Consider the following 15,653-nt stretch of genomic DNA (forward strand, 5'->3'; position numbering starts at 1 on the left):
TACGTTAGCTAAAATAAAAATCCAATAGCGGTTATGTTCTCTTTCAAATGTTTGCAGTTTATACCAGTCATTATAGGACAAAATTCAAATGATGAAATATCAGTCTATTTCATGGATCCGAGCACATTCGTAAAGTCGTTAACAGGAAAGCCCAAGTTAAAGTATAACTATAATTTAGAAATATACTTACATAATGTGTTTTGTAATTGCAATATGAAGTATATTTTGTATTTCAGGGTAGTTTATATTGGTGAAACAGGGCCCAACATGAATGTGTCAATAAATGTAGAAACAGAGAAGAAATTGAGTGATATATATTACGTGTCCGATAAACCAGTCGATCACATCGGAGAGTCGGCTTACATGTGCCTCCAGCCCGGGGAGTTAGTGTCCTTTATACTAGCGTATTATTAATGTTTTCAGTTATTTTCCGGATTTAATAACTTATTTTCACAAAAAATTAACAATAACTTCTTAAACGTCTATAACTGGGACAACTGGTAAGAAATAATTTATTTACTTTGGTTTGAATTATTTAGTGAAACAAATTATTTGTAATAAAACTGTACTTGTAGGTGATAAACAGTGTGTGAAGTCCCTCATTCACCATTGAAAAGGGAGGATCCTCCAACCAGACGGGAGTTGTGTCTGGTGGGCTAGTGGCCCTAACGGTTGTTGTCGGGTTCTTGTATATATACTCAATCACTTTGATAACTTTGATAGCGCGATGTAGGATACGTCAGTTTTCTCTAGGTCCGTAGTTCATATGCTGCTCGATAGATGTCGCTACATACTGAACTGAAATGCAACAGTCTGTACCAGCCATGAGTATTGAAGTCTTCTCCTATGAAAGAGAAATCTTGACACAAATTAAGAGCCCCGTGCATTCCTCTACTGTGTTTTTCTTCACTGTCTGGTACTAATTAATTGCGTTGTTTAATTTGGATAGGCCGATGTTTAAACAGCAGTGTCAAATGTAAGATTAATTGCATCCAGCTTTCATTCAAATATTTTGTAAATCGTAAGCTAAATTGAGATTATACAATCTGTGTATCAATGTATTAAATACTTAAATATATTTTATTATATTAAATAGGCAAGTAAAGACCGAGTAACCGGAGTTACTTCTAATCTTCTGAACTTGTAACTTTTGGAACTCTAATCTTCGTACGGCAAGGACTTATAGTTTATAGCTACGGCTAATGTTTAGGCAGTTTTGTTTCTCACGTAATATACTTCGTACGTATGAACCGTATCGTAGTATTATGAAGCTTAGAATTTTTTCAATGAATAAAACAACAAATAATCTATAAAGCAGCGCATTATCTAAAATTATAATTACAATCTTTTACTTGAATAATTTGTTTTTATTATAAAATAGGTAATAGGGTACGTTACGTCTACTATATATAGCGTTAACATACACATAGTACAATTGTAAACCTCTTTCGCTCTCTATCATATTCAAATTATGTAAAGCTTTTGCTTGATATGCAACTGAAAAGGAAGAAAAGTTGCGCTTATTTGTTGCCTAAACAATATACCTTAATTTAAAAACGTCGGAAACACTTGGAGAAGTAGAATAAACTTTAGAAACAAACTCGCCTTAGATATTTACATCGATATTGAAAATATTTTGCTTCATAACAGAAATTATAAAAATTAAATATACTTATATAAAAAGTAAATTTGCACGTTCAATTTAAAAGTGTAGTTTTCGTTTTCTATTGCATATTTGTAACATTGTGTCAATAAGACATATTAAAGAAAAATAAATATTAAGAATCTTTATATTAAAGCGATATTTTTATAATTTTCTCACTCTGATAGAATAATATAATTGCTGTAAAGCAGTATGTACTATTACGTCTTTAATGTGATATAATGCACAGTTTTAAAATGGGAAACTTGATTTAATTTAGTATATTTTATTTAGATATGTGTGTAATCGTATTTATTGATATATCAAAATAGAGATATATGCTACTCTTCAAATAATTATTGACCCTTTGAATTTATTCACTACACGCATTTTACCCGCAAGCACCTAGCGAGTAAGACCCACATAAACGTTAATTTTGTTCGGGAACCAATCGCTCGTTTCTGTGTAGTTCGGTGCATGGCTTTTAAATCTGTGTTAAATGTATTTGGTGTACAAATTAATTCGTTCTATTTCTTGGGTGTAGGAAATATCTCAATTCTCTCAAAACTAAGTACCATATACTTAAAGGTTTCGCACGGTTACAAAAACTATCAGTGTTCTCTGCTATATTATACATGTATTATACATATAAACCTTGCTCTGGAATCACTATATTTACTAAAGAAAACCCCATCAAAATCCATGACGTAGTTTCAAAAATCTAAGCATGCAGACAGCGGGAAGCGACTTTGTTTTATACTATGTAATGATAAATTGTGTAATGACGTAATATGTTGATAGTAAAAGTTTTTAAAGAATTTATCTTTTGAGGCCATTGTCTTCGTAAGTTTTTTTTCATTTTTTTTTGTTCGATAGAAGTGAACTGTTAACCTACAAAATCATGCTGCAACCATTAAAACAACCACTAATACTAAAGAATCAGAATCTATGTTCGGCGAACACAGCGGGAATGGTTAAATTTCCCACATAATATATTATTTATAATTTTTCGCTATTGGTGGAAATTTACATTTTTATAATACTAGAGCGTAGTAATACATATAAAAATTATATAAGTGAGTTTTGTATGAAGATTTGTCAACAACAATATATCTGGAAGAAATCTGGCTATTAAATTTTTTTGTGTACCCACGATAAATCCCTGAAACTTGAAATTAACTTTAAAAATGAAAGTGATACTATCAATACAATTGGTTTGGATGTAGGTTTGAATGGCGTGCGTCAAGCGCCAACGGTGATATATCAGGGTCCGGTCGTGGTGTAGTACGCGCAGGCGGTGTCTACGTTTTATGTGTACGCGAGAGGCTAGGACGACTAGACGCTGCCGTTTTACACGCTCCTAACCCACCTAACGAGCTGAATCTCGCTTGGATCGTACCACAGTATGTCCTGGTCTCAATGGCCGAGATCATGTTTGCTGTCTCGGGCCTAGAATTCTCGTTTACTCAGGTAAGCATTGACATCCACTATATCATTTTCCAAGAGCAGGAAGTCTCAGCCTTCTATAAATTTAAGTAAATTTGCACACAAGCAGTGATTAGAATGCTAGTACAAATAGTTAATTTATCTATCACCAACATTACAAGCTCTGAAACATTTACGTCTACCGCCGCTTGCATCCAGCGACTACAGTTCATTTATAAATATACAAATACATGTAGTTTTTATTTATTATAGTTATTATTTTTGTGTTAAATACTAGCTGTACCCGCAACTTCGTTCCCGTGGAAGTTCTAACAGGATACTCATTATTCTTTTAATGGCGTTATCGTGATCCCGTGCGTATTATAGGAATGTTACCTAACATGTGTCCTGCTTTATCTTATTTTAGCCGTTCCAGAGATAGTTGTACAGACATATAGGCAAACAATTAAAAAACGTTTTTAATTTATCATACAAAATAACTAGAAAGACTTGATAAAACACAGTAATTTGTTTTTGGAATGCAGAATGTAGAATATTATTTTTTTTTACTATCTACAAATAAATAAAATTGTAGTGTCTGTTTGTAATAATAAAATAACCGCTTTTTACTAAATGCATATGGATGTATACACGGTACATATACCAAAATAACATTTTTTACAATTTTTGTCTGTCTGTTTTTTCGGCTAATCTCTGAAACGGCTTGACCGATTTTGACAGGACTTTCGCTGGCAGATAGCTGATGTAATAAGGAGTAACTTACTTTTATTTTAGAAATTTATTTATTTTATAACTATGCGAACTGAAAAATATCTATTTTCTTAAATTCCACGCGGACGAAGTTGCGAGCATAGCTAATAAATGTATAAATATGTTACCTACTCTATTTATAAATACTTAATATATCTAAATACCGCTTAAAGATACGCATACCTTCTCTGTTTGCTTCTCAATTGAATCTTTGTACTGTAAAACTACTATCCGCCAAAAGGTTTTAAAAAAAAATTATAGTTGAAAATGTATAGCATATAATATACGAAATTTATTGCAATATCATAATATATCATAGAATTCTTCCTGCTATGTAACAAATTGTAGAAATAAAAAGCACAAATTTGATATAAAGTTGTTACAGGCTCCGAAGAGTATGAAGACAGTTACGATTGCAGCTTGGTACATGTCAGTGGCAATAGGAAATCTTATAGTGATCCTAGTGGCGCAAACAAAAATATTTGAGTCTAGGGTAATTCAACGTAAAATATATATTTATTGCACAATTATAAATGATGGACATATCGGAAATTTCGAAATTCTACCACAATTAATTGAAGTTACTCTACATTTTTAATATTCCATAAAATCGTTTAGCTTAATTTAAATTCGGAACGGTAATAAAATTCAAATAGGCTGCTTTAGTTAGTGATATTTAAAAACTAATTAGTAGTAAAAATATGAAAAACTGAAAAGATTTATTATAAAGATTATTTTATTTTAGTTTAAGATACATTACTGAACAATTCATCGTACATATATGTATGTAGTGTTTTGTTTGTTGGATTCATTTTATTTTAGGAATAATAACTAATAAGTAGATACTATTTTAAAATATTGCATTTCTGTTCGTCTAGGCGAAAGAATTTTTTGTGTACGCCGGTATGCTGATGGCTGCCATGTTAGTCTTCTATCGAATGGCTGAAGGTTATTGTTCAAGAACAATAGAGGGTGACGGATCCTCCACGGAAAGTCATCCGTTATTACAGCACACACATTCTAGGGTAAGATATTGTTTTCATAACTAAGATGTTCATACAGTGGGGTATGTAGTCATTAATGGGCGTCGCATCAACAATTGTTTAAGGTCTCTCCCCATTTTACACATTATTTTGCAACAAAGTTCACAAAAAGTAATTAACAAAATATAAATTTATAGCGAGTATGTGATTTTATTTTACAACGAATAAATCGTATTTTGCACTATTTTTGGTTTGTGATTTGTAAGGTTATGGCATACTTAACTGAGATTATTTTTTCGGGTTCACCCATCGCAATCAACAATAAGGCCAACACGGTAGGTTGTTAGAATACGCGACAAAAGCAAAGTCCGACCTATTTACTTTCCATGCTGCTTTTACTTGTTAGGATCTGTTATGGTTGTCATTTATAAGAGCTGTTTCGTAATAGTAGATCTTATTTGCTTAATGCGTGTTTTGTTCGACTTTGGAAGACAACTTTTACTTACTATTTATTGCAATCGTACTCGTCTATTACATTATTTTATGCAACAATAACTATGAGAAATAAAAATTTGCCTTAAAGATACTAGTAGTTAATATAATATGACACACATGAATTCACTCCATTTTTGGCGCGAACTTGTGGAGGCCTATGTCCAGCAGTGGACTGTAATAGGCTGAAATGATGAACTAATATAATATAAAAATATTATTCATTTGTTGTATTTAAGTAAATATGTGGTTATGATTTAGCATATTTTAAATATATATAAATATATAGTACGCTGATGACTCTTACAAGGTTTCCTTACCATAGTTCACTGGGTGTTATCGAGATAAAAATATAGAAAAAACTACTTTGTGGAACCTACTACAGGTTTTGATTAGGGTGTGTTGATTAAACAAACAGTAACATGTTCTAAAAGCCTCTTTGTAACGGCTTCGTAGATGTACCTAACTCCGTGGTAGTTGGGCAGACGGATATACGGATATTTGGGATAACGCATTCTTAGTAAAAGGGGTTTCTTTTAGAATTAGTACTATACGGCTTTCGTACCTATATACTTTTAATACGCAATATTGAAGTGGAATTTAAAAAAATCGTTGAAATTTTTGAATTGTCCTTGTGAAGATTAAAAGTTAGAAATCATTTAAGAGATTGTTGAACGTAATTTTGAATTAAGTAACTTGTTATTCTCATCTGATTATATACTCGTAGCTACTGCTATTGCTATTATACTGCTATTTACTATAGCTATTTCTACATAATATTTATTTACACTTTTTATTTTTATTTTTCTTAAAATAATTATGCATATTTCTTTATTCTATTTTTATTTAAGCCCTGTTGAATCGGAAAAAAATTAAGGTAATAATTATTACACTATAAATGTTTATTTACACGGAAAGCTATTTAAAGAAACACGTTATACAGGTGGTATCAGTTCACTCTGCAAAGACGCCATCAAGTCCCTACGTAGATACAGACAGCAGCGCATCATGCCTAGGCCGTATGGAGCGTGCGCGGACCTCGGCCTGGCCTACGCACGCCGTTGTCCACGTCGGAACTCCTAGCACTACTGATAGAAAAACTGCTACATTAGCAAAAAATTAACGTTTTATCACTAATATAAATGTAATTATTATTTTATAGTTTTTAATTAGTAGTACGCTTAAGATTTTTCTCTTTAAAAATAAATATTGGTTGTGATATTTTTTATTATGATGTATATTTCCAAGGTGTTTGATTTGGTATCGACTCTTGATTATCTTCTTCTTCATGTAGTCCGTAGGCCAGTCTAGCTTATAGGAGGGTAGCCAGTTGTCATAATGGCTATGGGTTGTAGAGAAAATTCTAGTTTTATGTTTACCTAGATTGACGTGTACACTTACGTCTGCTCGGAGTCCCATAGGCCATTACTGGGCGGAAATGTAAAACAGAGATGGATAGCAGAAATTTTGACTAAGTAATAAAGTTTTAATATTAGGTAGAAAGGAGAATTAACTGTCAGCAAATTTTATCAAAAAATATGAAGGGTTTAAAAATAGTAACCTACATTTTTATTTTCCGTTTAGGTAATGTACGAAAACATGTTACTGTATTGTGTTAGTTTATTGTGTTATTTTGTATCTACTTATGATTTTAACGTAATCATAATAATTAAATATGTTCACAGATAAATATTAAAATTGAATATAATTTAACTGTTTTAATTTTGTTGATATTGTTTTATTTTTTTACTGTTTTGAAATCACTTCGTTATAAAAAAATTTCAAACCTTTTAAATATTACTTTGTAAAAAGAAATTTAAAGCTCTTATAAATACTTACACAGAAACTGTTAGAGCAAACAAGTACAAATAAAATGTATCTACTTAAAATGCAATTTATTATTTATCGTTACATCATTCATACAAGCTTCTTTATTCATCAACATTACGTGCAAAAACCGTGTATGTAATATAATACCGTACGTTTTTAGCATTTAAGCGTACGGTAAGCGTTACACGTCATAAAGTTAGTGTTGAACTAGTAAACTAATTTTTAGTTTCGAACAAAAATTTTTTCGAAGTGTAAACTTTTAATTAAAAAGTTAATACATTGTTTTAGGAAAAAAAGTCACTGATTTTCGGAGAGTTGCCATGCATGCCATTCATTCGGCTTTCGCATAAAGATAGTATTGAATTTGGTCATAATAGATATTGCGACATAGATGGATTTAAACCATAGAGATTCGCATTTTTCGTCCTTCATGGCAGAGTGCTCCCTCATTGTGTCGCTTTCCATCGAAGAGTTCGTTGTAGTCAACGCAAAATTTTTAAATAGGTAGCTAGACACTTTTTAAAGGCGTATTAGTTAAAATATATAGATTGAGTTATATTATTAAGATATTCGACACTGCGGATCTTATTTATTAAAGCCCTAATTATTTATTTTCCAACTATTAGTGTGTATCATATATCTACCGTAAATTAGAATTATTAAGGAAAAAAGTCCTTGCTTAACTCAAAGACAGTCGTTTAATTTTATCTCGACTTTGAATACTGATTAATTGCCCGTAGGGACTGCTCTGAATAGTCAACATCGTCATTGGGGTTTCAGTGTATGTGTATGTGATGTGTTTGATACTAGTGGTCATGGTATAGGTATCATTTCGTTTGACATAAACCAACATTAATCCAATGTCAAAGCAAAAGGTATGTATTGCGTTCAGTTATCTGGAATGTCTTCGCTCAGTGATCAAAGCCATTTAGATTTAATACGTATTTTGTCAACACAGATCACGTAACGTATCAACGATGTTAACTATTGGAATTATTTTGCGTTAGCCACTTTATTTTTTACCATTTAATATAATATTTCATATTAAATTATTAATATAAATTATTGTGGCAGTGTGCCGGGTGGCAGGTTACCTTTGTGAAAGCAATTTAACAAAAGATGAGTATGGCGACTCGTTATTTGACGTCACAGGTTACCCTTTGACAGGTGATTTACCCCTGCTTAATCGAAAAGTAATTAAATTTATTGAAAGTTGACTGATAAATAAATAATCTATACAGATAAGTAAAATTGGAGTGTCTGTTTGTAATATTAAAATAACCGCTTTTTACTAAGTGCATATGGATGTATACATGGTATATATACCAAAATACATTTTTAACAATTTTGGTTTGTCTGTCTGCCTGTCTGTTTGTTCCGGCTAATATCTGAAATGGCTGGACCGATTTTAACGGGACTTTCACTAGCAAATAGCTGATGTAGTAAGCAGTAACTAACGCTACTTTTATTTGACCAATTTATTTATTTTATGACTGCGTTTCTCTTAACTTTTCAAGCAAATCCTTACTAATGCAATTTGATATTTTTCTGTTTTCTATTTCATTTCATTCGTTTAATAAAAGAAGATATCTTACCTCTTTTAAACAGGAAACAAAATACTAACTCTATTTACCGTAGCATTTCATTTAATAAAATATGCTTAATAGGATAAGTAAATTAGTTTCTAGGAGCAGCATGGCCCAGAACGAAACGAAAAGGTACTTTTGCCTAAATGAAAGTTTTATAACTGGAATGGATCATCATTTGTTTGTTTTTTTTTTGTGACAGTCTTATAGTTCTTTTCCAGACTCAGGATAATAGAGCGGTATTGGTTGTTTATAATCAGTAATCTTTTCTCAAATGTTTTATTCAAATAAGCGCTAGATTGAAGCGTTGTAGAGCGTCATCAAGTGTAAACTACTGCGAGTTTCTATATTTTATCTCGAAACATTAATTGGTATATTTATTGGTTTTAATTATATTAAGACTTGCATACCTTTATAAAGTAAAATATTTATCTATCGTTGGCACAAACACTTTTTTACCGTATTTACGATTTTATTTTGACTCATACGAGTGTCGTGCGTCAACAAAAATTTGAATGTTATAAATTAGAAATAGAATTTAATCCACCATCGATTCATGAAGTGACGCGACGCTTCAGCTCTACTTTAATATATATAGAGCTTAACGAATACGATTCGCACGTTAAAACATGAATAGTTTTTTATTTTTTATTTTTAGTGTTTTTAGTAGATAGTACATGTATAAGTTTCGTTAGCGTATTCAAACAAGTAAGCAATAAAGAAAATAGACAAACAATCAAATAAATTACAAAATTACCATATTGCAAATATACTCTAAATATGAAGCTGATAATAAAATGAGTTGTTTACGGCATATAATATAAGGCGAATAAATATAGAGGTTGGTATGAAATGAAATGAAATATTTCGATAACGTAGCAACGATTTTACTTTTATACGATACTTATAGATATTCCGAGGCAAGCGAGTTAATATAAGAGAACACCCGTACATTGTCAGTGTTCGTCGACACAACTGTCACTATTTAACTGGCAGTTTGATTACAAAAAATCTAGTTATCACTGTGGCGCGTCCTATTGTCGGGTAAGTTTTGAAATATTAAATAATTAAATTTAAAAGTTCTAGAGTAATATAGGAAAAAAAATGAATTGTCGATGATCTGTCATTATAAAAAAAATAGCACTTATTTTTTCTAGCCTTACATTTGAAAGTAATTAATATTGAAAACTTCGTTTTTTCAATCAGTATGTAATTCACGTTATGAAAATAATCAGAATTGAAATTTATAAAAGTCGCATCACAACAAGTTCGATTAGATACTATTTATCATAGAATGCCAAAACGAAATTTTTACAACCACAACGCAGTAAACAAAAAAAAAAAGTCTTTTAATCCGTTTTCACACACATGAATCTATGATGGATCTACTCATGTGGTTTTCTGTTCTTAAAAGCTTGCCGTCCATTTTATTGGTTTTTCTCGATATTATTAATTAATATAGAGCGGGTTTTGTCTACCTATAAAACGTTCAAGCGATTTATTGATAGTTTAAATTAATATATGTTGCCTACAAATGAAATGGTTTTTTATAACATTGTTACAAAAATAGAATCATTAATCTGTACTTTATAATATTAAAGCTTCAGCTTTAATATTATAAAGTACAGAGTTTGTTTATTTGTTTAAGCGCGCTAATCTCAGGAACTTAATTCTGGTTCGAATTGAAAAATTCATTTTGTACTTATTCGATAGACCATTAGCAGAAAACTACACTATTAGGATTCACTATAGGAGTGACATAGGTTATATTTTATTGTGATTGAACGAAAAAAAATGGGAAAAATCTTATATATATAAAATTCTCGTATCACAATGTTAATTACAATACTTCTCCGAAACAGCTGCACTGATTTATTTGAAATTTTGTGTGCATGTTGGATAGGTCTGAGAATCGGCCGACATTTATTTTTCATCTAGCTAAGTTATAAGGGAGGGATTAAGGGGGGTTAATATCATATATGGTAAAACAACGTTTACGGGGTCAGTTAGCTTGGAATAAAATTGTCCTTGACATACCTAATTTTATTATGAATATCTCAGAAGATATTATAGTTATAAAATAAATTCGCAATGATTTAATAATCACAAATAATTGTATTTGCTCGCAAACGAAAAAAAACCGACTTCAATTCCATCGACAAATAACAACGTAGGTAGACGAATAAATAGTCAAGTAAATACGCATTATTCGATATAACTTGAAAAGTAACTGGGTTCTTAACCAATTCAATTTAAATGGAACCACATTGGTCTACCCAGTCAAAAGTTCTGAGATAACTTACAATAAAAAAAAATACAATCGAACTAAGAGCCAAAAAGAAGAACTAAGAATAACAAGAGAAGAGTGAAGATTAAATTTAAATTACAAATATAGTTGAAATATACGTAAGTTTAAAATTTTAACAGTGACACTAATTTTATTCCCTTGAGACTATGATCAAATTTATCGAAGTTCTAATTTTGGTAATAGCATAGTTATGTAATAAACAAAGTTGTACTTCGAATTTCTGCATTTACTAACACATTTTTGACGTGATAACGTCTTATAAATCGATGGACACCGGCTGCACCATTGAGCTGAGATAGTTTTATTATATCATTGGGCTGCACGCCCGAAAAAGTATCACGTTCCGTCTGAGCCTGAGCGTGCAAGCGAGAACGCGGAATTGGCTTGTGACAAATTATTTATCTCTCTTCTCGCGTGACGTCAGACCTAGCAGTTCGAATAAATAAATGTTAATTTATTGAAAAAAAAATTAATTTTCAATTAACTCCTTTTTTATATTATACAAAATAAATGATAATTCAGTGATAATTATTTATTATTTATTATTCAATTCAATTCATAGAAGTATGAAATTTTTTCCGTCCGTAACCCGTTTTTACAGACAATAAAATTTTTTTTTAAATTTTATAAGGTTCAATGGAATATTTTTTTAATGTGAATGATTTATAGTATTGTGAATCCGCACTTATGTAATTGTAGCTATATGTATAGCTATGTGTATTGTTGCTATATTTATACTTAGATATTTATGTTGTTAATTAATTATATTATTTTAGCGTTCCAGTTCAACAATTGAAAATAGTTGTTGGAGAAAACTATTCAGACAGAGGAACGTCGCTTTTGACTGTCATACTAGTTGTGGTTCACCAGGACTTTAATCCGTTTACCCTCGTCGCTGACCTCGCCATGATTAGGTTTTATGAAGATATCACATTTAAGTTAGTTTTTCGTGTTATAAAATTAAGTATCTTGACTTGATTTTTGTGTAATATAGGTACAGCTACTTACTACTTTAATTTTCAAACATTCTGGTATATATATATATATATATATATATACGCAGCGGTAGTTTATATATAAATTGTACTCAATTATATCATTTTAATATTTCAGGTCGTCTATAAAGAGTATTTCGCTAATAACACCCAACTTGCAGCTTTCTAACAAAACAGCCTTTGTTACCGGGTGGGGCAGGTGTGATTTAACGGTGCTGTACTAAACTTATACTTTTCTTATGTACTGTAATATAAATGAATAAAAGTATTTGAATGTGTGTTTGTAACACCTATCAAAATAGCGCAAATATTATGAGACTGTTACCATTTACTGGTGCAAACTAAACCATTTTAAAATGTCAAATATACGTCTGTCTGTTTCAATTATATTACATACTAGCTGTGCCCGCGACTTCGTCCGCGTGGAATTTAACAAAAAAAAATGTTCTTCAGTTCGCAGAGTTATAAAATAAATAGATATCTAAAATAAAAGTAGCCTAAGTTACTCCTTATTACATCAGCTATCTGCCAGTGAAAGTCCCGTCAAAATCGCTCTAGCCGTTTAGTTTTCGTTCAGAGATTAGCCCGAACAAACAGACAGAGAGACAGACAGACAGACAGACAGACAGACAGACAAACATTGAAAAAAATGTTATTTTGGTATATGTAGGTACCATGTATACAACCATATGCATTTAGCAAAAAGCGGTAATTTTAATAGTACAAACAGACACTCCAATTTTATTTATTTGTATAGAGTATAGACAAGACGTCAGATACCATCTAGTCAAGTGTACTAAATGTCAGAAAGCATACTACAAAATTTTATACATAGATATTACAATATTGTTCCTGTTTAATTTAAAACGATATATTTCTCCTTTTTTGTCAATGTTTCGTTAAAAATAAAAAACCAAGCGTCCATCATGGCTTCACCCAAGTTGACATTTATAGCCAATACTGGCTACGATCAGTCGTAGCTTGTTTTGTCTCTATTTGAAGAAAACGTAGCTTTATTGTAATGAAATAATAATGAATATAATTTAATAATTTCGGAGTTTCTCAATTGATGATGATAAAATGAATCTTTTCCGAATTATTAAATAAATTATGTATGTACGAGTATATGTTTTAGATTGGCTGGTAGAGAATGTTTTTAGCATTAAGTCCTCGTTTTGAAAATTTTAATAACGTATTTAACGACAAAGCGTAAGTAAATTAATAGTATCGGTATTATATCTAAAGGGTAAAGAGCTGTGTCTACCGCGCTCATCGGCCATGTTTCCGGATGAATTGATAGATCCAATGTTGAGATCAATCTCGTTTACTATAACATCGCCAAATTTGTACTGCGATGGATATAAAAATGTGCGTCAATTGTTTAATTTATTTCAAGATGTACACAAAATGTAGTGATAGTGTAGTTTGTGTTATTTTGTAAGTAAGAATTTAAATTTTGCTTAATTTAAAAATAAAACAAAATAATACAGTATACAAGAATTTTTGTAGCAACGGTAATAATTTTATTATCATAATAATTAAAAGTGGAAATGACTATTTACACTTAAAAAATATAATCTTTTTTTCAAACTGTACGACATTTTGTTTTAATGTAGGTACGTGTCGCGAAAAAAGCAGTATAAAAAGGAGCCTATGTGGCTTACTCTAAATATGTATCTAAAAACTAAGTTTTTACAACGATTTAGTTGTTTTAGCGTTAAAGACACATCCGTCCATTTGAAAAAGAAAATAATAAAACTATAGTAAATACTTTTCTAGCATGGGACAGAAGTGCGCACAGGTATGTTGTGTACTGGATCAGCTCGAGAAGAAAACCCATCGTCTTCGTGTTTGGCTGTTCCGGGCGCTCCACTCGCAGTCAATGCCAAATTGGTTGGCTTGATGTCTTGGGGTTTCGGTTGCGGTTACCTGCACGACCTACCTCTCATCTACACGAGTATCCAGCATTATACAATGTAATTACAAAACAGTGTTCAGGTTAATTTTGAGTTTTCATAGACAACCCACAATACAATCTAGAGTCAAATTCTATATTAAAAGAAGTAACTCAGCTAAATCTACCATAATAACTAATTACTAATACCAATTAATGTTTTAGATGGATAGCACAAAATGTAAAGTTATTTCGAGAACTAACTAAAGATCACGTCAGCGAACTCTTTGAAGCGACAAAATCCTTTGCAATTTTGGAATGGCTGGAGAGTACAAGAGTTATAAAACCAAAACATCACGATCATGGAAACAATTATAAAGATTTACATCCATTGGAAATTGACCAGACACTGTCACAATTACAAGGAAATTTGTACGACATTAGAGACTTTATCAAGGAGGAAAATCTTTTTTTGAAAAAAAAGTTAATGTACCAAGTTATTCAGAAAGCCCAAAATAAAAGTAGAAATTATAAAAATAAATTGGAGGAGAATAAGATTAAATTTCAGAAATTGAGAGGCCGTCCGTTTATGAACAAGTCTTTATTACTCAGCGATACAGGTATATGGAATGAAAATGTTAATGAGGATAGTGATTATTAATATTATTATATTTAGTTTTAACGTATGTTAATTGGCTTATTATACTATAAATAAATAAAAAATATCTTAGATTGAATGCTTTATTTGGTTTAAATCCCTTGGTACAATATAATCTCTATAATATTAACTACAATTACTTAAATCTACCTTCTTTTTCGCTAATGTATGTAGTCCAAAAGTTCGAGGGAAAATATTTAAATAAAAATAGTTTAATACATGTTTTTCTACTTGTCAAATTAATGTAATAACATTAATTTGACAAGTAGAAAAACATGTATGTGTAAACATGTATGTAGTACTATATACACATTACAATAAGTATTAAGGATACAATAATATGACACTTTAAGCAAACAACTACATATTTAATTATATTACAATAAGGGATCGGACTAAGTTTCAGAAAGCGTTTTAAATGAATTTTTATGGATACTTATTTTCATAAAAAATAAAATTTTATTTTTTAGGTATTCGAAATTATGTTTGATTAATTATCGTTTGTTTAAAAATCCCGCTAAAACGCCAGGCTATGTCATCTGAGAGCGCGTGACGTCATTTGTAGTAATAATAAAGGGCGCGCTCCACCTAAGGTCCACATTGCTATCGATCACGACCGCTGAAATTGCCGTTCCACTAACGTAAAAAACGCCGCGGGCATAGTGGTCGAATTTTATAAGTGGAACACATATTTGGGCGCTGTCAAGTGTCAGGTGTCAGCTGTGTGTTCGCAATATGGCGGCATGATGCGGGCGATGCGGATGCTTAGTGGAACGCGGTCAATGTTTGATCCTACAAATGACGTCACGCACTATAGTTGTGTTTCAGTACAGATTAAAAATATTGTAAAAAAACAACATTTTATTTCTTTATTTTAAATTATTTAAATGAGTTATATTAAATTATTATTCGATAAATAATCGTAAAACAGTATATTTATTTTATCTAAGTACAATATAGATTTTAATCTGATTACTGTCCGATCCCCTGTTGTAGTTGAAGTAGTTTATAAATCACTGATTTACGCTCGGATAGTATTTTAAATAATAGCTTAAAGGAATTTTCTTAT

General features: G+C 31.0%; 2 protein-coding genes across 2 annotated transcripts in view; both read left to right on the forward strand.

Moving 5' to 3' along the window:
- Nucleotides 1-6,436, forward strand: part of LOC123668778 — a 49,117-nt gene extending 42,681 nt beyond the window's left edge. Inside the window, exons 25-30 of the mRNA XM_045602472.1 lie at nucleotides 58-161; nucleotides 237-383; nucleotides 2,869-3,112; nucleotides 4,224-4,331; nucleotides 4,717-4,863; nucleotides 6,257-6,436. Of these exons, the coding sequence (XP_045458428.1) occupies nucleotides 58-161; nucleotides 237-383; nucleotides 2,869-3,112; nucleotides 4,224-4,331; nucleotides 4,717-4,863; nucleotides 6,257-6,436 (930 nt within the window). The remainder of the gene's footprint in view (nucleotides 1-57; nucleotides 162-236; nucleotides 384-2,868; nucleotides 3,113-4,223; nucleotides 4,332-4,716; nucleotides 4,864-6,256) is intronic.
- A 1,608-nt stretch (nucleotides 6,437-8,044) lies between these two features.
- LOC123668780 (trypsin epsilon-like) lies at nucleotides 8,045-14,587 on the forward strand. The gene is made up of 8 exons (XM_045602473.1): nucleotides 8,045-8,084; nucleotides 8,218-8,336; nucleotides 9,640-9,773; nucleotides 11,814-11,975; nucleotides 12,151-12,244; nucleotides 13,278-13,400; nucleotides 13,812-14,008; nucleotides 14,152-14,587. Exons 1-8 carry the CDS (start codon nucleotides 8,045-8,047, stop codon nucleotides 14,585-14,587), a joined length of 1,305 nt encoding a protein of 434 aa, XP_045458429.1.
- The last annotated feature ends 1,066 nt before the right edge of the window (nucleotides 14,588-15,653 follow it).

The sequence above is a fragment of the Melitaea cinxia genome, chromosome Z (genome assembly GCF_905220565.1).
Source record: "Melitaea cinxia chromosome Z, ilMelCinx1.1, whole genome shotgun sequence".
NCBI lineage: Eukaryota > Metazoa > Arthropoda > Insecta > Lepidoptera > Nymphalidae > Melitaea > Melitaea cinxia.